At 39.8% G+C, this 19264-nt stretch overlaps 2 protein-coding genes across 11 annotated transcripts in view; one reads left to right on the plus strand and one right to left on the minus strand.

Annotated features, from left to right (window-relative positions):
- Window positions 1–12501, plus strand: part of RAD9B (RAD9 checkpoint clamp component B) — a 35762-nt gene extending 23261 nt beyond the window's left edge. For 7 of the 8 annotated variants that reach the window (XM_013056527.2, XM_045073708.1, XM_045073712.1 and 4 more), the window contains 3 exons: window positions 187–309; window positions 3229–3481; window positions 11804–12501. In XM_013056527.2, coding sequence (XP_012911981.1) covers window positions 187–309; window positions 3229–3481; window positions 11804–11932 — 505 coding nt within the window. In that variant the 3' untranslated portion in view covers window positions 11933–12501. The remainder of the gene's footprint in view (window positions 1–186; window positions 310–3228; window positions 3482–11803) is intronic. The other variant, XM_045073709.1, reaches the window with a different exon arrangement.
- Window positions 12502–13813: 1312 nt separating this feature from the next.
- PPTC7 (protein phosphatase targeting COQ7) overlaps window positions 13814–19264 on the minus strand; it is a 39693-nt gene continuing 34242 nt past the window's right edge. Inside the window, exons 5-6 of one of the 3 annotated variants that reach the window (XM_013056529.2) lie at window positions 18780–18909; window positions 13814–17670 (exon numbers count right to left, since the gene is read on the minus strand). In XM_013056529.2, the coding sequence (XP_012911983.2) occupies window positions 17612–17670; window positions 18780–18909 (189 nt within the window). In that variant the 3' untranslated portion in view covers window positions 13814–17611. Of the gene's footprint in view, window positions 17671–18779; window positions 18910–19264 lie in introns of those variants that run through there. The other 2 variants (XM_045073713.1, XR_006604791.1) reach the window with 2 other exon arrangements.

Genomic DNA, 19264 nt, shown 5'->3' on the forward strand with positions numbered 1-19264 from the left:
TTTTGAAATTGGATCTGATGATGTCTAAGGATCTTTTCAGCTCTTAGGACTATGTTCCTTTGTGAAAAGACAAATAGGACTTTGACTTTTACTGTCTCTTTTTACTCCTGAAGTGTCATTTTCTAATTTTCCTAATGTCCCTCAGAAAACGTGTATGATGCTTGCTTTTACTTTGCCTGTTTTTAGACCTATGGCTTTAAGTATCGATGATATGTTATTGGAAGCTAACTTTATTTTGGCTACATTAGCTGATGAGCCAAGTAGAGCATCTTCTCAGCAATCACTGTGTCTTTCACAAAAACAAAAAAGGTAAGGCCAATGTTTTAACATCTTTATTAGAGAAAGCCACTGCAATCCTATTCTGAAAGAGTTCATTGGCATTCATATGGGAAACAATGGAGGAGTAAAACATGAGACGATCAGAAATATTGACTGAGTCAGGAAGAGCTGCAGTAGGACCTAACTAGCATAGGAATATCACCAGTCACACGCTAGACATTTGCTTTTTCTATTCTGATCAGAATTTGACGGGACTGTCTGGTTTATCTTTGTTATTACCCAAACCTCATTTCCAGTTTTGGCAGTCGTTTTTTAGGAGGGATACAGTGTTAAGCTTCACGGGTAAGTTTTCTATTCACTGCCTAGAACTTTTTCTCAGACAAGGGGACAGCCTTTGTTTTTCTTTCTTTTGTCTCATTAACTTTTTTTTAAAAATACATTTTTTAAAGATTTTACTTATTTGTTTGGCAGACAGATCACAAGTAGGCAGAGAGAGGGGAGGAAGCAGTCTCCCTGCTGAGCAGGGAGCTTGATGCAGGGCTTGATCCCAAGACTCTGGGAATCATAACCTGAGCTGAAGGCAGAGGCTTTAACCCACTGAGCCTTCCAGGCACCTCCCCCACACACTTTTTTTTCTTTCGGTGTAGGGTGCTTCACTGTAAAAGTACCTTAAAGGTACTATGGGAAATTTGGAAGACAGAGGAAAGAACAAAGAAGATAAATTGCACCATCTGGAGATAGCTACTGTTAACATTTGGCTCACTGTTTTTTTTTTTTTTTTTTTTTTTTTAAAGATTTATTTATTTGACAGAGAGAGAGATCACAGTAGACAGAGAGGCAGGCAGAGAGAGAGAGAAGGAAGCAGGCTCCCCGCCAAGCAGAGAGCCCGATGTGGGACTCGATCCCAGGACCCTGAGATCATGACCTGAGCCGAAGGCAGCGGCTTAACCCACTGAGCCACCCAGGCGCCCCGGCTCACTGTTTTTTCTTTCAGACTTTTTATTTTGCATTAGGTTTTAAGAAAAGATCAGGATCATATAGGATATGTAGTTTTCTATCCTGTTTGACTCTCACAAAATATGTTGTGAACATGTTCCATTATCACTGATTATGACTTAGAAACACAATTTTTAATAACTGTATAGAATTTTATCATATAGATGTATAATGATTTGACTTTTTTCCTAACCCAGGCCCTGTTACTATATCACAGGTTTGCTTTACTAAAGAATTTGAATCTGTAGAGAAAATTTCTAAGTAATCATATATGTAAACTTTAGCTTTATTTTAAAAAATTTTTATTTAAATTCTAGTTAGTTAAAATAGAGTGCAATATTGGTTTCAGGAGTAGAATTCAGTGATTCATCACTTACATATAACACCTAGTGCTCATCATATCAAGTGCCCTTCCTAATGCCCATCCCCCATCTAGCCCACATCTCACACCTCCCCCCACACCTCCCTCCATCAACCCTCAGATTGTTCTCTATTGCTAAGTCTCTTATGGTTTGGGCAGAAGACATAAGCAGACATTTCTGCAAAGCAGACATCCATATGGCCAACAGACACATGAAAAAGTGCTCACATCACTCGGCATCAGGGAAATACAAATCAAAACCACAATGAGATACCATCTCACACCAGTCGGAATGGCTAAAATTAACAAGTCAGGAAACAACAGATGTTGGCAAGGATGCGGAGAAAGGGGAACCCTCCTACACTGTTGGTGGGAATGCAAGCTGGTGCAGCCACTCTAGAAAACAGTTTGGAGGTTCCTCAAAAAGTTGAAAATAGAGCTACCCTACGACCCAGCAATCACACTACTGGGTATTTACCCTAAAGATATAAATGTAGTGATCCAAAGGGGCACGTGCACCCCAATGTTTATAGCAGCAATGTCCATGATAGCCAAACTATGTAAAGAGCCCAGATGTCCATCAACAGATGAGTGGATAAAGGTGATACACACACACACACGCAGAGTGGAATATTGTGCAGCCATCAGAAATTGAAATCTTGCCATTTGCAATAACGTGGTTGGAACTAGAGGGTATTATGCTAAGTAAGTTAGAGAAAGTTATCATATGATCTCACTGAAACAAGGCAGAGGCTCACAGAGGAAGAAAGGAAAAAATGAAATAAGACAAAACCAGAGGGGGAGACAAACCAGAAGAGACTCTTAGGAAATAAATTGAGGGTTGCTGGAGGGGAGGGGGTGTAGGGGATGGAGTGCTGCATGGTGGACAATGGGGAGGGTATGTGCTATGGTGTTTGCTCTGTATTGTGTATGACTGATGAATCAGAGACCTGTACCCCTGAAACAAATAATATATTATATGTTAATAAAAAAGTCTCTTATGGTTTGTTCCCCTCTCTCTTTTTTTCTCCCCCTCCCATATGATCTTCTGTTTTGTTTCTTAAATTTCACCTAAGAGTGAAATCATATGGCATTTACTTCTGACTGATGTATTTTGCTTAGCGTAATACACTCTAGTTCTGTTTACCTAGTTGCAAATGGCAGGATTTCATTCTTCTTGATGGCTGAGAAATATTCCATTATATACACCATATCATCTTCACTTAATCTTAGCCAAAAGGCTGAGAAGTGATACACCACATCTTCTTTATCAGTCGATGGACATTGGGCTCTTTTCATAGTTTGGCTATTGTTGATAATGCTGCTATAAACATAGGGGTGCATGAACCCCTTCAAATCTGTATTTTTGTATTGTTGTATAAATCCCTAGTAGCACAATTGCTGGATCGTAGGGTAGTTCTATTTTCAACTTTTTTGAGGTAAATTTTAAACTTTCAACAATCAGTTCTGTGTTGTTTCAGTACCTTCTCTAAACTAGTGTTCTCATTGTCATCCCCTATTGTTTCATTAGTTACATAAACATGTACATTTCCAGGCAAAAAGCTCATTCATTTAATCCGTTAATACCTCAGGTCAGATCCGATGTGTTCACCAAACAACAATTCAAAGACTGGTAAAAATGTAACCAGCAAGGCCCCGGGATGTATCTTGAGAAAAACAGCACCCAAAAGGCTTTATCCTAATGAGACTCAAACAGATATTCCTGTGCTGGAAAACTGTGGCAGCCCTATAAGGAAAAGAGTGAATGGAGGAGACATTAGTGAAGTGCCAGAAAGCAGCGTCAGCGACACGGAGGAGACGCCAGGCTCTTCATATCTGAGGAAGGTACAAGGAAACCGTTGAGGCACAACCACGTCTCAGTCAAGAATTACCTGTCTCCCTTGGCAGCCTCCTTGCCCAGGCCCACCCCGATGTCCTGAAAATAGTTTCCTTACTTTTTGATAGGAGAAAGCAATCTGAAATGGAGCAGCCTGACCTATGGGCTGTCAGTACAAGAGCTTAAATTGCTCTTTGAGCAACAAAGTATATTCAAGTAGATACTTGGGTCATTTGTATTAAAGAATAAATTATGATTGCTCACAGGATAATCTTTGAATACAAATGGTATGCTAAAGTCATATAATCTACTTTCTAAGATTAAGTGGCCTCATTTTATTTTTCAAATTGGGTTGGGAAATCCTTTACTCATTGTAGTACAAATATAAATTTCATCCCAACTAATATTACCAGTTACTTCATAGTGGAGTCCCATTTAGTAACCTATTCTAATACCAACATTTTACTAGCTGGATGATAAGCTTTACAGAATGCTATTGTGTTAAACCTTTTGATATCTATTGAAGGGAAGACAACTATGATTTATTAGAGTTTGAAGTATCTCAAATAATAAGTCCCAATTTAACATGTTTATGTTAATGTTCTATTCAAGCTTGTTTTACTGTTGCTATTATTATTGGTTTTGAAATATGTTTCTTAGAAATTTGAAGGGAGAAATAGTATTATCTTGGGGTGCCCGAGTGGCTCTGTTGTTAAGCATCTGCCTTTGGCTCAGGTCATGATCCTGGGGTCCTGAGATCGAGCCCCACGTGGGGCTCCCTGCTTGGCAGGAGGCCTGCTTCTCCCTCTGCCCCCCTCTCCCCCTGCTTGTGTTCCCTCTCTCTCACTGTGTCTCTGTGTGTCAAATAAATAAACAAAATCTTAAAAAAAAAGTCATTATCTTACACTGTATAAAAGACTTTTAGGCCAGTAAAATTGGGTAGTAAACACCATTCGTTATTCAGTTTGATGCTGTGTTTATTGAATACCTATTATATGCCTAGCAGTTAAAGCAATTTTCTCTTGTGTATTACTAGCTTGGTCATAAGGTGAAAACTGAAATTTGTCTTTCATTATACAGAAGCATTTTTCTCCTCCTGTGCTTTTGGTCACACATAATGTGCTTACTTTTTCAAAGGTAACAACACAAAAACATTTTCTGACCATTTCGCTTCCCTGAAGTTCACTAAAATTTCCATTTCCTCACTAGGGAAAGTGACATTTATAAAGAATTGTAAGCTCCCTGAGAACCATTGTAGGACTCTTCTTCAACTTTCCCATCATGCCACTTCAATTCTTAAAAACAAAGCTCTATTTTTTTTTTTCAAAGCTCTATTTTTAAATAAGATTTTATTTATTTATTTGACAGAGAGAGAGAGCACAAGCAGGGGGTGCAGCAGGCAGAGGGAGGAGAAGCAGGTTCCGCACCCTGCGCTGAGCAAGGAACCCAATGTGGGACTCGATCCCAGGACCCTCAGATCATGATCTGAGCCGAAGGTAGACACTTGATAGACTGAGCCACCCAGGTGACCCAACACAGTTTTATTTTAAAGGGTATTATTTACATTAATGTGGCAAACTCCTGCAAAACTGAAATTACAATATGGTTGTTATTTAGCCCCTTATCATCTTCCACCCAAACTATTGGGAGCCTTCCCATGGCCTCCGTGCCTCCATTCCCCATTTTGTCCAAATTATATTTACAGTGAAGTACAGAGGTTTAGTACAGAGAGGGTAGCAAAGACTATTTACCCTAATAGCAAATTCAGGGCAATTTTCAAAAACCAAAGTAAATGTAAGCTCTCTAGTCTACTATATTGCACCATAAACATTATGAAGAGCTATGTGCATGTGATATACACTGAACGGACACAGGTGCTATCTTTAGGTCATTTCCAGCCTTAGGATCTTGACCTTGGTTCAAGCTAAATTCTTTAGAGGCAAATGAGACTATGCCTCTAGTTAAAATCAAAGCCAATACTGTATTAATTTCCTATTACTGCTAGAACAAATAACCACAAATTTAGAGCCTTAAAACAATACCAGTTTATTGTCTCAAGGATCTGAAGGTCAGAATTCCAAAAATGGGTCTTCATTGGGCTAAAATCTAGGTGTTGACAGGGGTATGTTCCTTTCTGGAGCCTCTAGGGAACAATCTGTTTTCTTGCCTTTACTACTTTCTTGAGGTCACCTGCATTCTTTGGTTTGTGGTTTTCTTCCATCTTCAAAACCAGCAGTGGGGGCACCTGGGTGGCTCAGTCGGTTAAGCATCTGCCATTGGCTCAGGTCATGATCCCAGAGTCCTATAATCAAGCCCCGCACTGGGCTTTCTGCTCAGCGGGGAGCCTGCTTCTTCCTCCCCCTCTGCCCCTCTCCCCTGCTCATGCTCTCTCAAATAAATAAAATCTTTTTTAAAAGTTTAATAAAATTATGAAATGTGCTCATAAAATGAAAAACAAACAAACCCACAGGCAATGGCTGGTCAAGTCTTTTTCACATCACTTTACCATGACCTTTATTCTTCCTCTCCCCCCTTCACCTTAAGGATCCTTGTAATCCCATTGGGCCCACTTGGATGGTCCAAGTCTGCTGAAGAGCAACTTAAATTCTATCTACTATCTTTAATCTCCCTCTTCCACATGACAGACCATATTCAGAAGTTCTTGGGATTAAGATGTACCATTGGGGGGGGCATTCTATCACAGCTAATTTGGGGTGTTCCATCTGAAATAGAATTCCACAGCTGCTGTCAGACTGCCACTCTGCAGAGAGCATCTTCACTCTCTGATATGTGAGAATGAGCCAGAACAGGGGTCAGTCATTTATTTATTCATCCAACTACCACGGAATTCCCATAAGTATCTTTTAAGGGTCATGTGTCTTAGATGTGGGGAATACAATGGAAAGCAAAATAAACAAGAATTCCTAAACTTGATTATAGACTGGGGGGAGATACACATTAAAGAAATAGTCACATGACTAAATATGTGCTAATTTAAAAAATTGTGATGATTTTAATAAAGGAAAAGTTCAGGATGCTTTGAGAGGATTTAAGATGTGACTGACCAAATTTAGGTCAGAAAGCCTTCTCCCTGAAACTGGTGTTTGGGCTGAGCTAGACAGATTAGTGTAGTGGAATTGGGTGCATGTATGGCATGTGCAAAGTCTCTGTGCTGGAGGAAGTGTGGTGGTTTTAAGGAAGTGAAGGCTGGCTGAGCAGATAGCAGAAAGCAGATAGCCAAGGGGAAACAATGGCACAGGGAGAAGTTAGAGCAGTTGTTGAGGACCAGATCATGCCTCATGAGTCCTGGAAGCCACATAAATGGCCACTTAAGTACCTTGGCATTTAAGGTTTTTGAAGAACTTTAACAGGGCGGGCTGACAAAGTTGGATTTTTTTTTTTTAATTTTAAAGATTATATTTATTTGACAGAGAGAGGTACAAGCAGGGGGAGTGGCAGGCAGAGAAAGAGGGAGAAGCAGGCTCCCCACCGAGCAAGGGTGATGCAGACCTTGATGCCAGGCCCCTAGGATCATGACCTGAGCTGATGGCAGATGCTTAGTGACTGAGCCACCCAGGTGCCTTGTTTTATTTAAATTAAAAAAAAATTTTTTTTAGTATCTGTTAAATACTATTTTTTAGCCTTAGTTTTAGTTTTGCAGTGAGGTTTTCCCTTCTGCCTCTGACTTTTTTTTTTAAGGTTTTAATCCCAGTTTGTTTACAGTGTTATATTAGCTTTAGGTGTACAGTAATGATTCAACACTTCCATACATCACCCTGTGGTCATCACTGACAAGTGTGCTCCTTCATCCCCATCACCCATTTCACCACTTATCCCCTGGTCCCCCTCCCTTCTGGTAACCATCAGTTTGTTCTCTGTAGTTAAGAATCTGGGGTTTTGTTGTTGTTGTTTGTTTGTTTGTTGTTTGTTTGTTTGTTGTTTTTATAGATTTGAGAGAGACAGAGAAAGAATGAGTGGGGCAAAGAGAAACAGAGGCAGAGAGAGAAGCAGGCTTCCCACTGAGCAGGGAGCCCAACGTGGGGCTTGATCCCAGGACCCTGGGATCATGACCTCAGCCAAAGGCAGACACTTAACCAACCAAGCCACCCAGATGCCCTCAGTCTTATTTTTCCCTTATTTTTCTCCTGTTTTGTTTCTTACATTCCAAATAAGTGAAATCATTTGGAATTTGTCTTTCTCTGACTCACTTCGCTAAGCTTTATACTCTCTACATCTGTCCATGTTGTTGCAAGTAGCAAGACTTCATTCTCTGTTATGGTCAAATAATACTCCGTTGCATATATATACATCTTCTTCCTCCATTTATCAATTGATGGACACGTGGGCTGTTTCTGTATTTAGACTATTGTAAATAATGCTGCTGTAAACATAGAGGTGCATGTATCACTTTGAATTAGTGTTCTTATATTCTTTGGGTAAATATCCAGTAGTGCCATTGCTGGATCATGAGGTAGTCCTATTTTAACTTTTTGGGGAACCTCCATACTGTCTTCCACAGTGGTTGCACTAGTTTGCATTTCCACCAACAGTGCACAAGGGTTCCTTTTTCTCCACATCCTCACCAACACCTGTTGTTTCTTGTGTTGTTGATTTTAACCATCCTGACAGGTGTGAAGTAATATTGTAGTTTTGATTTGCAATTCCCTGATGATAAGTGATGATGAGCATCTTCATGTGTCTTTTGGCCATCTGTAAGTCTTCTTTGGAGAAATATCTGTTCATGTCTTCTATTTTTTTTTTTTTTTAAGATTTTATTTCTTTCAGAGAGAGAGAGAGACAGAAAGAGTGCCCACACAGGGGGGAGGAGCAGGGGAACCGGGACAAGCAGACTCTGCATAGAGCCTGACTTGGGGTTTGCTTTCACGACCCCGAGATCATGATCTGAGCTGAAATCAAGAGTGGGATGCTTTACCAACTGAGCTACAAGGTGCCCTTTTCATCCATTTTTTTAAAAAAAAGATTTTATTTATTTGACAGAGAGAGATCACAAGTAGGCATAGAGGCAGGCAGAGAGAGAGAGAGAGAGAGGAGGAAGCAGGCTCCCTGCTGAGCAGAGAGCGAGATGCGGGACTCGATCTCAGGACCCTGAGATCATGACCTGAGCCGAAGGCAGCGGCTTAACCCACTGAGCCACCCAGGCGCCCTTCATCCATTTTTTAAATTGGTTTCTTTTTTGGGTGTTGGGTTCTGTAAGTTCTTTATGTATGTTGGATACTAACCCTTAATTGGCTCTGTCATTTGCAAATATCTTCTCCCATTCTATAGGTTGCCTTTCAGTTTTGTTGATTGTTCCCCTTGCTGTAGAACAGTTTTGGTTTTTTTGGCGGGGAGAGGGATGTAGTCCCAATAGTTTATTTTTGCTTTTGTTTCCTTTGCTTCAGGAGACATACCAAGAAAAAAGTTGCTACAGCCAGTGTTGAAGAAGTTACTGCCTGTGTTTTCTTCTAGGATTTTTATGGTTTCAGGTCTCACATTTAGGTCTTTAATCCATTTTAAATCTGTTTTTGTGTATGGTGTAAAAAGTGGTCCAGTTTCATTCTTCTGCATGTTGTTGTCCAGTCTTCCCAACTCCATTTGTTGAAGAGACATTCTTTTTCTCATTGGATAGTCTTTCTTGTTTTGTTAAAGATTAACTGACCATATAATTGGCTTATTTCTGTATTTTCTATTCAGTTCCATTGATCTTTGTGTCTGTTTTTGTACTAGTACCATACTGTCTTCATCACTACAGCTTTGTAATATAACTTAAAGTCTGAAATTGTGATACCTCCTGAAATTGTGAAGCCTTTGCTTTTCTTTTTCAAGATGGCTTTGGCTGTTTGGGTTCTTTTGTGGTTCCAGATAAATTTTGGGATTGTTTTTTGTAGTTCTGCCAAAATGTTGTTGGTATTTTGATAGAGTTTGCATTAAGTGTGTAGATTGCTTTGGGTGGTAAAGATATTTTAACAATATTTGTTCTTCCAGTCCATGAGTATGGAATGTCTTTCCATTTCTTTGTGTCGTCTACAATTTCTTTCATCTTTTTAATATAGTTTTCAGAGAACAGGTCTTTCACCTCTTTAGTTAGGTTTATTCCTAGGTATCTTCTTATTTGGGGTGCATTGTACAGAGTTGGATTTTTAAAAGGTAACTGTAGAACAAAGCAGCTACCGAGTGAAGAATGGGATACAGTGAAACAAGAGTGGAAGCTCAGTTGTAGCATCAGAGATGGTGATCCCTTAGAGTAGAGATGGAGGGGCGTGGCCAAAGATGACAACCAACTGTGGAGGTAAAAGTAACAGGATTTTGTTATGGTTATAGAGGTTAAAGGAAAAAGAGGTTTCAGAAAGACTTAGGTTTGGAGAAACAGGTTCACTGCTCACTTAGATCACAAAGTCAGTTTTGGATATGTTAAGTTACAGAAATCAAGTAAGTAGCAGGATATGTGGATTGAAGTTCAAATTCTAACTTTGAGACTCGCTGGCATATATAGGTGGTAATTTCAGCCAGAGATATGAATGGAATCTCCTAGGGAGAGGGTACAGAAGAGAGGACTACCATCACAGAAAGCAGTGGTTCTTAACCTGGGGCAATTATGCTCCCCAGGGGATATTGAGCAACGTCTGGACACTTTTGGGATGGTGCAATTTGGGAAGGGGGCTGATACTTGACGTCCAGTGAGTAGAGGCCAGGGACGCTGCTCAGGGACCTCTGCTGGGCAGCACAGCCCCTGCAACAAAGACTCGTCACGCAAAATGTCAGGAGTGCTGGGATGGAGAAACCTTAATTCAAAGGGTGGGCAGAAGAGGGCCAGCCAGGTGAGAAGTCTAAAAGCAACCGGGAGACTGTGGCTTGAGGAAGGGACAAGAAGAAAGTGTCTTGAGTATCAACTGGGATGAAGACTGAAAATGGGAGCACCTGGGTGGCTCAGTTGTTAAGTGTCTGGTCGTGATCTGGTCATGATCCCAGGGTCCTGGAATTGAGTCCCTCATCGGGCTCCCTGCTCAGCAGAGAGCGTGCTTCTCCCTCTGCCTTTGCCTCTCTCTCTCATGAATAAATAAATAAAATCTTAAGAAAAAAAAAAATACTGAAAATGGTCATTGCCTTAAGGATGTGGTGATTTGGGGTGACCATAAAAACAGTTTGTGAAGTGGTATTTCTTGTATTAGCAAGAAACAGGACTAAGGAATCAGAGAATGAGAAAATGGAGACAGTCAAGGTAGACAGCTTGACAGCAGAGGTAAGGCAATAGTTGAGGCAGGGGGCGGAATGGGATAAGGCTATTTGTATTTTATTATTATTTTTTAAAGATTTTATTTATTTATTTGACAGACAGAGAGGCAGGCAGAGAAGGGGAAGCAGGCTCCCTGCTGAGCTGAGAGCCTGATGTGGGGCTTGATCCCAGGACCCTGGGATCATGACCTGAGCCAAAGGCAGAGGCTTTAACCCACTGAGCTACCCAGGTCCCCCAAGGCTATTTAAAGATGAGAGACACTTAATTGCTGATATTCCTTTTTTTTTTTTTTTTTTTAAGATTTTATTTATTTGACAGAGACACAGCAAGAGAGGGAACACAAGCAGGAGGAGTGGGAGAGGGAGAAGCAGGCTTCCAGGGTCGGGACCCCGGGAGCATGACCTGAGCCAAAGGCAGATGCCCAATGACTGAGCCACCCAGGCACCCTAAGTGCTGGTATTCCTATTCAACAGAGAAGCAGTCTGGGAGGGCCTGAGAGGCAGAGACTGGGAGGGAAGTATTGGCTGTAGCTGGGGGTGGTAGCTTCAGCTGCAGTAGGAGGGGAAGGGGAGAAGAGGGATTAGTCAAGTAGGATTGCCTGCAGAGGGTCCCTTTGTGTATCATTCCCTTGGTGTGAGGTTTTTTGTTTTTTTTTTTTTTAAAGATTTTATTTATTTATTTGACAGATCACAAGTAGCAGAGAGGCAGGTACAGAGAGAGAGAGGAGGAAGCAGGCTCCCTGCTGAGCAGAGAACCCGATACGGGGCTCAATCCCAGGACCCTGGGATCATGACCCGAGCCAAAGGCAGAGGCTTTAACCCACTGAGCCACCCAGGTGCCCCCCTTGGTGTGAGTCTTAATGGCTCCAGCAGAGGAGTCAGAAGATCACTGATCCCAAACTGTTCCTTTTAGGCAGGGAAGGGTTTTGTTTTAGGATGTGCTATACCAGTCATGAAGGTTTGGTTCCATGAACCATTACCATCAAAGTTAGGGAGACCACATGGGCCAAGTTTCTGAAAAGGGGCTGTTACCTGGAGCATCTAATGAGCACTGACTTTTGCTCAAATGAACAGTGGAGTTACTTTTTTCCCTCCAGTTTTCTTGCATGTTCTTTGGAGCAGTTTCTTCTGACCAGCAAGAACACTTCAACCATCCTTTTGACAGTCTGGCAACAGCAAGTGACACTGAAGAGGACATGAATAATGGCAGATCTTCCACATTCTAACACTTAATGATAGCTGAATTGGCCCCCAGCCCATTTGTTAGCTCACTTGCGTCTCAAACATGTTTTCACATTTAGTCTATAGAGATACTGTCTTGGACTTCCTTGAAATGGGAGGATGGGCTTCTGCTTTGCTAAACATCGTCATCTTGTGTAACAGCCATATCTAGAAATAGCTGCTTGTTAAGTGTACATATTTGCTTAAAACCCATTATGCTGCTTGGAGGCAGAAGTCTTCTGTGCAGGGAAAAAGCTCATTAGAATTCTTCAATTCAACGCACGTTCACACTAGAGCTTTTAGCATTTTCTTTGCCAGTTTTATAAAGGTATTTAGACTTATTTCAGCAGCCATTTAGAGTGCATCAATATGGCCTATAGTTCTGTGACTTGTAGGTAGCTTTTGTATTTGATTGCAAACATTTGAGTTTTGGTGCTTTGAGACATATTTAAAAGCTATCCAGTCCTTTCCCATGCAATGCCATGACTTTCTGTCCGTCGCTTTTTATATTTTGTTAAGATTTTAAGTAAAAATAATCCCTGAAAAAAAGGTCAAGAATAAAAATATATAGCTACCCCCTTCACTTTGGAGTCTTTTAATAAATTGTGAAATTTTATTTTACAGCCTTCAATTGTTCTGATTTTCACATGTGATATATACATTTTGCAGTGGGATGCAGAAATTCATTTAATGGAACTGCTGCTTAAATTATTTCTGTATTATCTGACATAGAGCAGCAACCTCCACTGCAAAAGCCTAGGTTTGGAGTAAAATGAGGTAGATGATGAATGTCTCTGTTCTTTGCCCCTTTAAGAATTAGCTTCTTACCTGAACAAATAGACTAAAGAAATCTGGCACAAACCTATTATTACATAATATGATGCATGCCTCTCCCTCCCCCGAACCTGTTTACAGTCAGTTACAACCTAACGAACTCTTGACTTCCGCAATGTCTTACTGTGAAGTCTTTATGAAACCAACAAATCACAAGGAAATGTTAACTGGCAAGCAGTTGTACTTTACATTTTGTGAGGAATTCATACACAAAGGTGGCTGAGTGAATTAGTAAACTTTAGAACTGTGAACACAGTTCTAACTAAAACCAGAATGAATTTGGCTCTTGTAGCTTAGTGATGAGTCAGAGCTACCCACAATAACCTAATAAAAACTCAAGTTCGTCCCAAAATGTTCCTCAATGAATGAAAGTGGCTTTCACCAAGCTTTTTGTGGAAATTGGCAATGCCCACATAATTTCAAGTCCTTTCACACTGTAGGCTAAAGATTTACATATCTTATGCTTACAGTGATGATTAACACTGAATTTCACATATTCCTGACAGATGCAGATGATGACAAAGAGAGCATTTATACTCGAGTAACTATAGAGCTTGCAGAGGGTGAAGTTTCTGGTTCACTCACCGAAACAGGCCGAGGGTTATAGGTTGTGAAGGCACGGTCATCAGTAATTGCCTGGGTGCAGCACCGGTCTGGAAAAGATAGTTACACTATTAAATTATCTATAATTTGGGTTTTAGAATTTGCATACAGAATGTTAAGTTTAAATGACACCAGATTTTTTTGTGGCTTCATTCCACACCATTTGGAAGATGCAAAAGCCTTCTCAGTTGGGAAAACATCTATATTTTCATTCAATTATCAGTCCATTTTGATGGAATTTTTGAGGCAGCTAAACTGATGTAGTAAACCAGCTGGTGAAAAAGAACTCGGGGATAAACTAGTAAAAGAGATAAAATGACAGCTACAAATTGAGTTCCTGCTAGAATGACTAAGAGGCTTGGAAATGAGGACTTGATATAGAAACCAATGAAATGCCAAGGAGTGGTGTCTTACTCTGTAACAGTTCAAATTAAGAGGAGTTACACAGGTTAGTATAAATACTATATTTATTAAATATCTTTACAGTTTATTTAAATGTATTTACAGAACTATTCCTGCATAAGTTATATTTCAGACATCCAATTCAGGTCATTGCCTCTTGGGTAAGACAAATAATGATAGTCTCAACAGAAAAAAGCAGCTCATTAGTATACACAAATTCAAATTTGTTTCAGTATTTAGCCATCTTTGCCACAAACTACCTGCTAACAGTTAAAATTTAGTTGAGAAATTCAATTTTGCAAAGAATTTTTTTAAATGAATGGAATCCAAATGCTTTTCTGCTTCATATTTTCAATTTTATAAGCAGATTTGGGGGATTTTTTTGATCTTGTGAAATTTGTTAACTGCAAAAATGTGATAGTTTCTAGGGAAATTGGATGCTGTAGCTTCTAACAAAGATAGCTGGTATAAGGTGACAAGGAACCATGAACTTATTCAAAAGTACAAACATTTACAGTTCTAGCCAATCTTGTTTACAATCTCCAAAATGCTCACAACTGACTCCGTGAATTCCCACAATTCTGCCTTGTTACTCGATGTGGTAGGTTGGTGGTACTAAACGTGGTCCTGAAGGCGACTGTTCTATCTGGAACAAATGCAGCTGCTAGAAGAGGACACTCTCCTATCATGCAAAGCTTGAAATCTAGTTTCTACTCTAGACACAGCCCACCCGCCAGACATGCATACCTGGAATGGATTCTTTTGTGATTTAGTACCTATCAACCATGTCAAGCCAGTACAGTAATTCAGGACAAATAACTTGTCTCCCCTACCCCCATTTCTTCTTTCAGTTTTTAAGAGCCCAATGGACTCTACTGCATTATCCATTCAGTGAATTTTTTTTGTGCGCAGGCAGCTTAAGTTCACAGGAAGAAATAAGGTTCTGATATGTTTAGAGTGCACATTTTAAAACAGAATAAAATAAAAATTTCAAGCATGTGATAAAAATATTGATTTTTATAATACAGTATTGCTTTATAAATATAGATGGAAAAGCTATAAACTTTACTGGTCTTTGGTGCATCCAGAGAGGGATAATTTGCCATTTGTAAATTAGAAATCCAAATTCTCTTTGTTATAAAAGTCCATTACATGAGGCAAATATGTGTGTTTTATTCTGCTTGATTTAAAATGCAATTAACACACATCAAGTTCAGAATCAGACCCACCAAGTGGTATATTGCAGTCACACCCCACAGAGACTTGGGTTCTGTGACCTGGAAAATTCCAGTATGGGTCCAGCAGAGCCTCTAACTACTGGGAGTGGAAGGAGTGTTACTTGTTAAGCAGCACTCCAACTGATCACCACCCCCCCCCCATCACTCCCTGGCAGTCATAAAATTAATTGTGTCACACACAAAGGACAGGGCAAAAAGAAAAGAGAGAAAATATTCTGTGTCACTAATCTATAGGCCAGGTCCAAAGTCAGCTCCATTGTGAAACTCAAATTCTTTTCCAACTATTTTCATATCACTGACACCAATGTTGTCGATTTCTAATGGTCATTTCTTAAAAAAGACGAAGTTGATTAAATGAGTCATGTAAAACATCACCAATCTAGCTTTATAAAGATTGTGTTTGATGGGTTAAATGAGAGCAGAGAAAAGCCAGTGACTTGACCAGCACTGCTCTTACAAGGAATTAAATGTAGGCATTGGAAAATTAATGCAAAATATATCCAGATCATAAGGCTACATACCTCTGACCAGAAATAATTAAAAACCCAAACAAAAGAACTGAAATTGTCAGCCCAAATATAAATGTATTCCTTCTAACAAAACCCTTCTGGATGCAACTTTCTTTACTTTTTAAATACACAGAGACTGCAAACAGTTTGTGCAAAATAAATACCCTGCCACTTGCCACTCACGCTTCCATGTTTTATCGCAGCACGATGGGTACTCTTTATTTAAACAGAATGTAACTCCACCCAGCCCTCCCTGCCCAGTCCCTTATCTCTTCTACCAAAGAATTCTGTTTTGTCAAGTTAGGGTAGTTAAGGCATTCTGACATGTAATTAAAGGTGATTCAAAATAGATATCTAACATTATGCCAATTTAGGAATAGTAGATAAATTACTGAACGGCTTACAAATGAATAACTCATTCTTATTATAAATGAAATGCCTGTTACAAGCATGATGCATTGAAATATAGTAATGACATGTACATGGTACATGTTAAACAATTTTAAATAAAACAAAAGCTTGACAGTTACTCAAATATACAGTACAAATTCACAAAACAAAATCTTTTAAAACAAGTTGAGGTAACCTCAAACATAAGTTTAATGCAATAAACCAGGGAAGAAGTATCTCCTTTAGAGAAAGACACTTTCCGTATTCTCCTCCAGTAGATCCTCATCAGGTTTAATTGCATTCTCATCTATACACCAATGTTACCTGACTTATATATAAAACATGGCTTTAATTTAAGGATTTCTAAGTATATATACTTTTCTACCACCAAGTTAATGAAGGAAAAAAACTGACCCAAAAATATATATCTTTACAGCAGTTGACTTATACATAAACCTTAAAAATAAGTTTGAGCTTGCAGATAAAGGGAGAACTGAATGCAGGGTAGTTCTATAAGGAAACTATACACTGCAAGATGGCTATTCGGAAACTGTAAACATTAAGCTTGATTCGGACCCCTAAATTTCTGTGTAGGGCAAATGCAAATGTCAGATCATCACCGGGAGTTTTCCTCGTGGGCTCTTGTGCTGCTGCCACTGCCCACAGGACTCTTTTCACATGGACTCCCTGAATTTGGTGCATGCTCTACGGAAAGCAAGGCTAGTAATGAAAGGTCTGAGAGGGAGACTATGAGTAGCAGGAACATCAAAACCCAACCAGATTCAAAGTTACAGCTGTCCACTCTCAACCTATTAGGCCTGTGGGCCTAGAGCTCCCACATAGGGATCTCCTATCAGAAAGCTGGGAGGAATTTCAGCCATAACATTAAAATTCCTAGGCTTTGAGGAGTTTTATAATCTTGGGTAATATTTCCATTGAAAAAATCTGGTAGGGAGGCTCCCCAAGGCCTCCTGCATAGGAGGCGGCCTTGGGGCCACAAGTCTATAATTTGGACTAATCAATAAACTGCCGGAACTTTCCTCATAGGAGCACAATTAAGCATCTTTTAAAAACCAGAAAAACATTTGCATCCATAGAACTAAACTAAATTTTTCTTCCAATTTTTAACAAAAAGCTCCTGGGATGATGATTTCATAATCCAGAGCAATGTTTTAGAGCAGAATTATAAGCCCCTGAAAAATAGGAGTTTATAATGAAAACATAAAGCCACACCAATCATCATAACAAAGACTGTATAGTACACGTGTAACATTTCTTTTGATGATAATGTATGTTTCTAGTAGATGTACCATAACATACAATTTGTGTTAGACTTTTAAAATCCCTTTTACACACTGTAATTTTGAATTCACTTTACTAACATCACTCATTTTCAATACTTAAACCATTTTTAAAACATAATAGCCATTCTGGCATTGAAAACCTTCATTCCATCATAGAAAGGACAGTAAGAAGTGAAGGTCAATCTTCAAATCTCTTCAAAGTTGCTGGCAGATACGAGCTAGTGAACGACAGTAGTGGTTCTCCACAAAGATCTCAACCAGGTCTCAAAAAGACAGGCAAAGGCTTACATCACTGGCCATCAAGATCAGTGGCAAAGAAACAGTCCTGCCAGCAGGATCAGCACACATGGCAGGGGAGAATCTGGGAAGATGAAAGGAAAGGCCAGAGTGGACACCTAGGCGAGTCAGTCTGTATACTCAGCCACTATTGAAAGAAGGACGGTGATGTCATCAGGCTTTCCACCTAAAATGAAAATGAAAATGTCTTCACAGATCTTAAAAGGAAAAGTCCATTAAAAATATAAGCCTAAGAAAGTACTAAGAGACAAATGCTTGCAATTCAGGCAGGTTTGGTTATGTTCTAGTGAAAAAAGAAAACACTTGATAAAGAGAATTGTTTTTAAAAAATTACATGTAACTCAATTGAAGTTTTTGTTCTGTTTTTTTAAAAAACAAAAACCTTCACTGCTTCTTTACAACAGGCGCTCTATTAAAATGGCCACCACATCCTCTGTTTATAGCAATCACAGTAAAGACAAAATCTGGTTAAGATAAATTCTGCCTGACGAGAAAGTTACAGGCTTCTACTCACAATCCTAATTTGGACAAACATATCTAATGTTTTGAAACTAGGAATAGTCTTGTATTCTAATCTGCCAAACAGCTATGGCATGTGCTTTTTTCTATTTTAATACTTCCTGGAGGGCTAAGAAATGCTTTACATGTCATAATATTGTATCAGCAAGAAACTGACCAAATCCATGAGTTCTGATATAGCAGCACCAACATGTCATCCCAGCCCTAAGACTGAGCTACTGGCCTGTTCCCAAAGTTACATATTGTTCAGTAGATAGAAGGACTCTTTAGGCAAGGACAGTTTAACATTGCTTCCCTCTTCAAAATCTGCTGTGGTAATTTGGCAGGCAAATATTGTCAACGAGTCCCACAAAGCCAGAGGGAAGGAAGAAGTGAAATGTCAGACCCGTGAAGGGCAGAATGTTAAACTGTTAGGAATGTCCAGGGCCTCTAGGAGGACTTGGAGGCCTTCTGGGCTCAGGTCCAAGCAGTGCTGTGGTGGCAATAAAGGGCTTCAGGTTTTGCCTGCCTCTACAGCCAACAAAGTACAGTTCTGGAGGATATCCTCGGTAGGGAAGACATGATGACATGCACTTGCTCTTGACCTCCAGTGTTAGGGCCTGCTGACCTTGCTCAAAGCCATGGGCTCACAAGCTGGAAAAGGACACCTCACCAGTCTCACCCCAGTGCTCGAGTTTACCTCACCCCACAGCCAAGAACGCTCCCATCCCACTATGTCCCCAGTCAGTCCCTATGACCTTCCTAAGGAATGCTTACCTCTCACATTCAATCCGTTGTCACATGCAAACTGTGCAAAAGGTGACATATAATTGGGGTCATAGGCCAGCTCATGGGCTTGCTCAGCAATGCTTCTTGCCGCCTGCTGTATACTTTCATAATTTGAATTCTAAGATGAAAGGATGATGGAGTTATTTTTACCATGATGCCTCACATGATTTCGGCATGCAAGTGTACTACTTGCAAATATCATTTTTTGAGACAGTAACATTTATCTAACCACAGTTTCCACCATTTAAGTTTTATCACAGTTAGAGAAGACTATACAACATTGCATCTTCAGTAAAATGAACAGGACCACTAGTGAGTCTGCACAAGATGTCAACCAGATGTCACCCTTTGCTAGGGTGGCCTTTGGCTCTAAAGTCTGGATTTTCATTTTTGCGGTTTTTCTCATTTGGAATTCTTAAGGTATTCTTGCTAAAATTGGACGGGACTAAAAAGGCAGATTTTGATAGCACTTT

Source organism: Mustela putorius, unplaced genomic scaffold, assembly GCF_011764305.1.
Source record: "Mustela putorius furo isolate JIRA1106 unplaced genomic scaffold, ASM1176430v1.1 tig00537248_pilon_pilon_pilon, whole genome shotgun sequence".
In the NCBI taxonomy this organism is placed as follows: Eukaryota; Metazoa; Chordata; class Mammalia; order Carnivora; family Mustelidae; genus Mustela; species Mustela putorius.